This window comes from Nannobrachium achirus, assembly GCF_963921795.1.
Source record: "Nannobrachium achirus genome assembly, chromosome: 12".
Lineage (NCBI taxonomy): Eukaryota > Metazoa > Chordata > Actinopteri > Myctophiformes > Myctophidae > Nannobrachium > Nannobrachium achirus.
The window spans coordinates 21,779,492-21,789,587 of record NC_137832.1 but is presented as its reverse complement, the minus strand read 5'-3'; the positions used below and the strand labels follow the sequence as shown (position 1 = coordinate 21,789,587).

The window sequence follows — 10,096 nt, the reverse complement described above, 5'->3', positions numbered from 1 at the left end:
ACCATACAACGCATGATGGATTAACAATAGTTGGATAGTTCGCACAAGAGGGTTGACAAACATCTTGGAGCTCGACAGGAGAAACATGCGTTACTTTCCTTTCTAGAATATTACTTGAAGGTTTGTTGAAATAGGCTAGCCCCACTACTGTTTGAGGAGCTCCATAAAAAGCGGATGGATGGAGCCATGGAGGTTTCGTATTATCTACGGAATATGCAGTTCTATTTCCAAGGTATTTCCTACAAACAGTATCTCTGGGATCCACAACACAAACCAAACCGCCTGACTTTCTTTGGAAACGCCTCTCTGGGATGCGCGCACAGGCGCGATCTGAGCCCATCTCTGTCTGTGCTGTGGCTGTGCGACAGACAGACAGTCTCTCAATCTTAAATTGATCTTGTCAACTCTCTTTTGTTTTCAATCACACGACATAAAACTAACTTGACAGTCAGTTACACACGAGAAGGGTGGCTGATCAGTGATCATTAAATGATGAGCAGCTCTAAACATAGGCCACACAGTGGCGCTGTTTACTTAAATGAAAGTTTCATTTAAAGTTGACAATGACAGGCTGACAGCAATGGGAGAAACGTTGCTCAAATAGAGCTATACGGGACGATTGACGGGCACGCGCAGGGATACCCAGGCCAGCATGAGGCCAGCCCTCTTTAAACTTAGGTCACTCGCTTCACTCTGACTCATCTGCAGCTCGTCATGTCCAGGGGCGGTTTTTATAAACTGGGGGCTCCCCACAAAGGTAGTAAAAGAGGCCCCCCCCCCCCCATGAGCGCGTGTGAAAAATAGATATGCGTGAAAAAAAACAGTATGCGTGCGTGCGAAGTGCAGGAATTAAAAATGCCACCCTCCAACTCAATACCTATTCTGAAAAAGTGATGATTTAGCATGACAAGACGATGAACTTGACAAGACAATGAAGAGCAGAGGCAGAGGAAGCCTATTTGTTGTCATTATGGTTGGTTTTAAATACCTAACCACAATCATTTTGGATCTATTTGATTAATTTAAGAAGAGTACAGTAAGGTAGCCTATATAGAGTAGGCCTATATGTATATTTTTATACAGGACATATTTGATGCAGGACAATAATTATTTTAATAACAATAAGGGAATATCAGTGAATAATAATACTTTAAAATTATATTTTAATTATTAATTATTTAATTTAATTATTATTTTTCAAAATTTTGATAAAATTAAAGCTGCAAGCAGCAATGACCGGGCCCTCGCAGCTCTACCCACGTCACAAGGGGCAACAGCCAATCAGAAGAGGGGACAGGACTAAGTTAAACCAATTAAGGTGAAGGACTCTTGATGAAGTCATATGACACCAGCCACAAGTCTGTACGACAAACGGTTCATGAGATATAGAGGCACTTCCTGTTTGGCGAAGGGCACTTCCTGTTTGGCGAAGGAAGCGCCAATTAAGGTTAAGGACTCTTAATGAAGTCATATGACACCAGCCCCGAGTCTGTACGACAAACGGTTCATGAGATATAGAGGCACTTCCTGTTTGGTGAAGGGCACTTCCTGTTTGGTGAAGGAAGTTTGATCTCTGTGTGAAACCTATTGACTCCAGTGAGCAGTTGGTCAATTCTTTAAACAATCATAACTTTTGACAGGAATGGGCTAGAGACTTACTTTTTTTTTCTAAATGCTCAGAATAATGAGCCCAGCAGGGGGCCCCCTCTGCCTTGGGGCTCTACGCAGTTGCGTAGTCTGCGTAGAGCAAATGCCCGCCCCTGGTCATGTCTGACAGATAGCATATATAGGCCGAGCCTCAGCCTATAGCCATATAGATTAAGACTTAAATCAGACACCAGTCATGTTGCCATACCTTAGCTTTTGCCGAACTGACGCCACTGCCTGGCCGGTCTCATATCTGCGCCGCGCAATCTCCAATTACGCACCAAGTATAATGTCCTTTACGCACGCATTGAACGCCCCTCCTCAGATGATCCAAAGATGACATCACGTTTCGAATTCCCACGTCCAATCGAACAACCCAATACGCCTCCGCGGAGAATTTCTCCACTCGTTGCAAATTCAAGACTCACTCACTCACAGACACAGAACGGACTCCAAAAAACAAGCACACATACCGAGAACAGAGGTCACATCCGAGACTGACAAACTTCTAAATGGATGCGTATTTTGGACTATATCTCGTATCATGAGAGTTACTCTTTCTGCCTGATGACTGAAGACTGATTTCTTTTCACTTTTCCCCCCCTTCCTTACTATTGTTTTATTGTTATGTTTCATATCTGAGATATGGACTAATCGGGATTTTTGGCACATTGGAATAATGCGCGACTGGATTTATCATTATTTGGGAATTTAACAAGTTCCCTTGTAAAATCCTTTATGGTAGATTTCAGTTTTTTTCTTATCGCAATGGAACTTGCTTTTCAAATCCACTTTTTAATAGCCATCGTTTCATGTATTAAGGTAGGACCATTACTACTATGCATTTATTCATTTTAATATGCAACTTGAACTTTATTCATACAGCAGTTTTATAGTAGCCTGTGTGTACATTTTATTACTTCACAGGTTCATGCCCGTGCAGTACCTCCATCCAAACATCCAGGTAATAACAAAAGACAAATAATGGCCTGATGCTTTATTGACTGTTTAACCCAATTGTTTGATTTAGACTATGTGACTTGCTGTTTTAAGTGATCTAATTTACATGCCAGAATGTGACCCACAAGGCAAGCATTCTTGGATGAAATACTGGCTCCGCTAATGTTTGATTTCCAGTCAAGGAGGGCTCATAAAGAACAGCAGTTGATTATTATCATATTTCTAATTTACCTGTACACTACAGTAAAACAAATGTTATTTTACCTCAGAAAGTGTTAAAATGAATCCATGAACCCATTCAGATCAGTTTGAGCACTCTCCGGGTTAAATTAAAACTGGGGATTTTACTGTGTGTGATTGGGCTTGATTCGGGGAAAAGTCCCCTTTCTGGATACTCGTTTACCCATAAATCTCCCAATCCAGGCCTGCAGGTGTTGGCAACGGCGTCACACTACTGGCCTCTGGACGAGGTGGAAGGCATCCATGAGCTGGGGGACCAGATTGGAAACAGACCAGGTCATGTTAACGGAAGTAATATAAGTATGTGCATTATATATTTTACTCCTATGCCCACACTGCCCAGGGTGCATGGGCAACCTATTCACCGTCTGCATGGTATGCAGCTGTTGTGCCCCTGTCGAAAACCACACGTTTCTCTTCTAAAGCCACAGAGGTTGTTGCTTTTAAAGGTGCTGCTGTGTTCAAAGTGTGTTAGGATAGTTTAATTATCTAATCCCGTCTGGAAAGATCTGTGAAGTTTAATTATCTGATCCCATCTGGAAAAATCTGAAGTATGAAAGAATTGGTGGTAAACTGGCTGAAGTGCTGCATTACAGCACAAGCACATATCTCTTAATCGGATGTAGTAAGCAGGTATACTGCGCTGAGATTTACTCAAATGTGATGGATAAAAAAAGCTCATAAAAGTAGGATAAAGAGCTGAGAAACAGATCACGACTGGACTATCTGCTGCAGGCCCTCCAGGTTCACTTTGGAGTGGCTGCGGTATACGAACAGAATCAGGAAAATGTATTTTGAAAGTGTTAGATTGATTTTACCTTTCAGAAAATAAACACACATTGTGTATGCAGTTGTATGGAGTTATACCTGTAGTCCTTTGAGTGTAATATTGTCTAATGAGATGTGACTTTGAGGAGGGATCGGGTATAGACTTTCAGAGTGATGCTTGGAGAAGATCCTCCCGTAGGAGTGGGCGATATGGAAAAATACACTATCACGATATTCTTCCAAGCTGTATCACAATAGACAATCTTATCAGTTTTTATGATTATTATTATTATTTTTTCAGGTTACTTAACAGTAAGTAGCCTACAACCACCTACAAGGTAACAGAAACTACAAGAAAAGGAAGTAACAGACCAGTGGTCCTCAAAGTGGGGTCCAGGGACTCTCTGGGTTCCTTTTGGGAGGTCTAAATTGACTCTTACAAGTATGTAACTCTGATGGTATACAAATGAAACCAAATCCATTTGGTTTCATTTGTATACTGTCATAGTCAAGGGGAGACATTGACAATTGTAAAGTTTGAGAACCACTGATTTAGACCAAAATGTAGGTTTAAATGCATTCTGCAATGAATCTCTGTATTAGCAATTCAACAGGATTTTTTATGAGGCTCCCTCAATGTATCACGATATATAAATATATATATATATATATATATATATATATATATATATATATCGTGATACAATGAGGGAGCCTCATATATATATATATATATACACATATATATATATATATATATATATATATATATATATATATATATATATATATATATATATATATATATACGATATCTCTGAAAAGGAATATCGTGGAGACATTGTATCGTCTCAACGACATTTATCACCATATCGCCCACCCCTATCCTCCTGTGATCCACTCTGAGCCCATATAGTAAACACCTGCAGGTGAACGGGCTGCACCCCCTTGAGCACAGCCAACATTGCACCATGGCTCAGCATCACTCTCTCTCATACCTGTGCACCACCACGTTCCTCCTGTGTTGTCTTTCCCTGCACTCTCACCTGCACCTCTGTTTTTGTGTCCATGCAGCTCGTGCGTTGAATCATCACCGCCTCTCTTCTCCTTTTGTCCTCTGTTTTGTCCAGCTCTCAGAATCCACAACCACACTGTGCTCCCCTCCTCCCATAACTCTTCCTATGTGTATACCAATGACACTAACATTTCTGCAACCGTAGGTGAGGATCACTCCCGCTCACCGAAATTAATGTTTGCACTGTGTCATCCACCCACTGTCCCCACTTGTCTTGTCTCTGTGCCCAGCACACACATGCAGCACGCTACAGGTGATGTGACTGCGTCATACACGTTTTCTTCTCTTTTCTTTTTTTATGCAACACATGAGGTACCAATAATGTGTAGTTAAAACCTTTTGTTTTGTTTTTGTTTGGAAATTAAATACACTTGTGTCGAATCCTTTCAATCTGGATTTAGAATAGCGCTGATTATTTGTTAGTTTTAGGCAAGCCAGCCGTACCACACAGTAACACATTTGAGCCACTGTTTAATATCTATCATTAAATGCTGACAAGAAATCTTAAGAAACCTCGAGTTTGTTTTTTCAAAGAAGGTTTACGATTCGTTTAGAAAGTTTGAATAACTTAATATAGAATATAAACTTTATGACAATTATGATGAAGACTGTTATTATTATTATAGACAATCTGGCATGGAAAATAATGTCCTTCATCTTTGATTTTCCTGTAGACATTGTTGAGGGAATGGTCAACAAGGGCATCTTTCTGAATGGAGATAACGGTGGAACATTTCTGCACTTTGGAAGCTACCAGAACTCCTGTATTAGTGATCCAACTCTGTGTGGTCCTGAGGGTGAGGGATATCCAACTGCTATCGTTAGGGCTGTCACAATTATTACATAATCGTCTAATCGTGATTATTTGACATTATCACAATTATTTTTTCATAATCGTGAATGTTGAAAAATGTCAGAAATAGTGGAAATAGCAGATCTACAAGCTCACAACCGCGTTGTGAGCTTGTAGATCGGCTATTTCCACTATCAATGTTATTTTTTTAAGTAGTAAGTTGTCAAATATGTCAGTAATGTATTTGTGTATTTAGTTTAGTATCAGTGTATTTAGGTTATGTATCATATCTACCATATGCAACTTCAAAGCCTAAAAGCCAAACAGAAATGTAATTATCAACGACAAAAACACAATTAAATCGTTAATCGCCAATTATCTGAGTGACAATTAATCGTCATGTAAAATGTCATATCGTGACAGCCCTAGCTATCGTCTTTTGATTGAGATACTTTTCTGGTCATATTATCACCTATTATATAAAGATAACTGGTTATGCTATCTATACAGTACACCATGATTACAGCTGGGAAATGAGATCACATAACTAGATACTAGGGGTGTAACAATATAGTAACTGAATCGAAAAATCTATTTTAATTTGCAATGATCTACTACTGTATATCGATATGCAAAAGCAAAATATCGTACCGTTTGGCTTCGTGTCGTATCGTTTTAAAATGCAGATAATCAGTCAAAGTATTTGTGCCGTGTATAATATCAGTGTTTACTTGTTTTTCCCTTTAAAAAACTGCACTATTGACACGTTTCAAACAGATTTAATTTCTTTGCTAAATACCGGTATATCGATTAAATGTATCGTTACACCCCTACTAGATACAGATACTACAGTCTGTCAGTTGTATCTTTCCCATTAGTGTCTAGTAATTATTTGTGTTCATTTTGCAGGGATCACTTTCTCCTTCTTTTGGAAGAACCAGGAGGAACAGTCCCGTTTTGCTTTTGCCTCTGGCGGGAAGGTTATGTCCAATGGTTTCTCAGTTTATGCCAATCCCTTTGGGGGATATGTGGAGTTCTATACTAGACGGGACAACAAGAGATGGAAGGCCAACATCAGCATTCCAGGTACTGTAAAAGGCGTGCTGTTTTGTTTCACAGTTCCTGTGTGAGATTCCTGTACTATGTATCCATAAGGAATGTATTTTGGAAGATTTCTAATTTCCAACCATGTTAAGTTATGTAATTACATTTAGGTTTTGGCTGATTATAACCAGATGTAGCCTAGAACAGCTGAAAGGCGCAAAGAAAACATTTCATGAATGTCTCTCACTCTCACTCTCTCTCTCACTCTCTCTCTCTCTCTCTCTGTCGCAAAACATGTAATTATCATGGATATGTGTCACATTTGCCATCTTGACTGTGACACGCTAATGTAATCCAGCTGTGGTCATTTGTAAAAGACAAAAATTTAGCAGCAATGAGAGACCATACAGTATTAATATTTGACATGGTTCAGTTTAGGTATTAAGCATAACATCGGCATTTTAATAAGGCAAAATGGTTCCTTCACTCCCTTAGCCCAGAAAGATCTGATAAGCTGTTTTGAAAGAAAACACATATAAAACCCCTCCGCAAGTTAAAATCTGAGGCTTTTTTCCTTTTTTTACCAGTCAGCATTGCAATAAAGGAAAAAAAGACAACATTCTCAAATGACTTCTGTCATTTTGTTTTTGTTACAATTACCCAAGGTTGCGCTTGAGAGGCGTCATAACTCAAAGGCCGCTTTTGCTTTGTGCCTTCAGTTACAAATCATCAAACATCATCTGTTTCTCATACAGCGTATCATGTTGAAATTTCACAATATAAACCTAAGATTTGTTAGTTTTCTGAGTTCTTACAAGTTAGGGAAGAGCATTACTTGATGGCTTATGGAAGTTTGCACACTGTCAGGTCTCAAGGTACCCCAGAGGCATGCAATTGTCAGCAGGGTGTATGAACACTGTTGTCTCTTTCACCGTTCATTGAAACATCTCTTTAAATGAAATAGTTAAATGGAGAGTTAAGACGTGTGAATATAGGGTGGTCTGTCACACATATGGTTTGTGTTTGTGCTTGCCACAAAGGCATAGATGTGTTTCGTCTGTTCTGCGCCGTAGGCTGGAGTATTTTCATACAGTGAATGCATTGTCTGTTGAGACTTCATTGTCCTTTTACCTCAGCGCGCCAAGGGGAAGTAATTTCTCCTTTTTGAAGGACAATTTGCAATATTTTGTTGTAAACATTGAAGGGAAAGTGTCCTCGGAGCCAGAACCGACTGGCGGTAAGGGGCCTGGAGGAATAGCTGTAATGATGATGCTGAATAACTGGGGCACATTGGGGCTGTACAGGGTGGAGAGCAGTGAAAGGGCAGCTAAAATGTTTTAGACACGGAGAGCTAACAATGGAGAGTTTTGTTGTGTCACCATCAGGCTTGTCTTACATAGTGTATACGATACAATTCTCAGTGTTGGTTTAACTGTAAAATTGACCCTTATGTGTAGTTGCATATCGTCGTTGTCAGGTGTATACCTTGTATGTCCAAAACCGGTTTGTATTTATCACTTCTAAAAACGATTTTAACTAGTGAAAATATCTGCTATTTCCACTAGTTTTGTGCAACAGTCTTGATGAAGCAGGGCTTTTTTTTTTTTACTTGGAGATAGGTTTCTGCCCAACAGTAATAATAATATACAGTAATTCCTTATTTCTTTAGAGTACATCTACAAAAACCTTTATAGTTTATACCTGCACAAAGTCGTGTGCCTTTGTCCATTTTGTTGATTCGCCTTTTCTCTTCCCTTGTTTCAATTCACCACCGTTATCTGTTGTTTCATTATTTGAAAAAATGATTATTACAATCGTTCTGCTCCTGCAGGGCCTTACTGGACTCACGTTCTCTTCACGTGGACATGGAAGGCTGGCCTGAAGGTCTACATCAATGGCACGTTCAGCATCGGCGACCCCACGGGCAGCGAGTCCGGCTACTACGGCGACCCCAACCCCAACCTCGTCATCGGAACGGGCAACGACAAGGCGTACAGCCGCTACGTGACGGGGGCGTTTGACGAGTTTGTCATCTGGGAGCGGGCCCTCACTCCCAGCGAGATCCAGCTGTATTACAACGGCGCTATAGGTAGGAGGCCTGCTGCCCGCCAAGAAAGCATTTCCTCTCCTTTCTACGTCATTAAATTTAAGTTGTTATCATTCGGGTCCCTCGACTGTACTTTGAGGAGATACGGGTTAAGAAGCAATTTCCGTCTTCTGTCCTAACTACATTCCATGCACAGCATTCATGCATGTCAGAAGAACAAGACATTAAACGGTGCAAATACGCCCCCACTTTAAAAAAAAAAACTTCTCACATGCCTCGACCACAGAATAGTTTCATGACCTCTACCTTATAAGTGCCAGTGTTTCACATAGTTCTGCCTTATAAGTATGTATTACTGTGCAGCGGTATACTTACTGTGCAGATATACATAACTAACATCACTTTCTGCTCTTGTTGTTGTCATCTCTTTGTGTACCTTCCTTGGAACAGTATTAGTGGGCCATAAATCCACAAAACATGTTGATGTTAACTTATTCTGTATTTGTGATACTGTCCTGGTGCATTAGTGATAGTAAAAATCTAAGCAAACCAATCTTTCTCTTTGGTAGCTAGGGAAATATTATTAAACGCCGGGCCATTTCAATGCATTTACTGCGGTAGAGCTGGATGAACCACATTTTGTTATGTGTGGAAAATACTCTTTATGAAGGGTGTGAGCCACCTTCCCTCTGTTGTGTGTCTGCAAGTAGTGTAATCCAATTACTGTACTGTATGGAGCCTAATGGTTATGATGTACAACGCAGCATAGGATGCACTGCCATGTTGTCATCTCTGAAGTTGCTACCAAAGGCAATAATTCCATAGAGTATTACCAGATGCAAATAACAAGACTGTTATGGCTACAGAAAATATTTTCACTTCTCCAGAGCAGCCATATGAAATTGAGCATCGAGCCAAATAGGAGCAGGAATAATTTAGAATGGCTCTAATGTACATCCTTCTACACGCATACGGCTGTCTGATTATTTGACTACACTGTGAGGTATGTGCTGCATAGGCCTACTTCTGACCCACAATGTTGTGCATTTCTGTTAATAATAATATTATAGTTTCATGGAGGTTACAGTTTCTCCTTTGGACAACTATTGGACATGGTTGATGCATCATAAGCTATTTTAGTGCTGAACAATCCAGCCACAATGAATGCAGTAGTACAGTAGATAGCCTGGTTAGGATCAACTCAGCTCCTGTGATAGAAAATAAGGCAATTTGTATCTCAAATGTAAGGAATAGCAAGCATGCCACATATGCAGTACTGTATATCGTCGTTGTCGGGCGGAAACCTCGTATCTCCAAGTTTCAAATGTGTACGTTCTTTCGCAAAGCAAAGCCCTGCTTCATCATACAAGGCCGTCGCACAAAAGTAGTGAAAACAGCAGATCTACAAGCACACAACGCCTCGCGCCGCGAGGCGTTGTGTGCTTGTAGATCGGCTGTTTTCACTAGTTTAAATCATTTTTAAAATGATAAACGCAAAACGAACGGTTTTGGACATACAAGG

At 40.1% G+C, this 10,096-nt stretch overlaps 1 protein-coding gene across 1 annotated transcript in view; it reads left to right on the top strand.

The window, feature by feature from the left end:
- Positions 1-213: 213 nt before the first annotated feature.
- adgrd1 (adhesion G protein-coupled receptor D1) overlaps positions 214-10,096 on the top strand; it is a gene marked incomplete at its 5' end in the record, with an annotated part of 74,817 nt that continues 64,934 nt past the window's right edge. The window contains 7 exons of the mRNA XM_080737878.1: positions 214-232; positions 3,031-3,123; positions 4,746-4,835; positions 5,365-5,487; positions 6,393-6,569; positions 8,359-8,616; positions 9,025-9,029. Coding sequence (XP_080594004.1) covers positions 214-232; positions 3,031-3,123; positions 4,746-4,835; positions 5,365-5,487; positions 6,393-6,569; positions 8,359-8,616; positions 9,025-9,029 — 765 coding nt within the window. The remainder of the gene's footprint in view (positions 233-3,030; positions 3,124-4,745; positions 4,836-5,364; positions 5,488-6,392; positions 6,570-8,358; positions 8,617-9,024; positions 9,030-10,096) is intronic.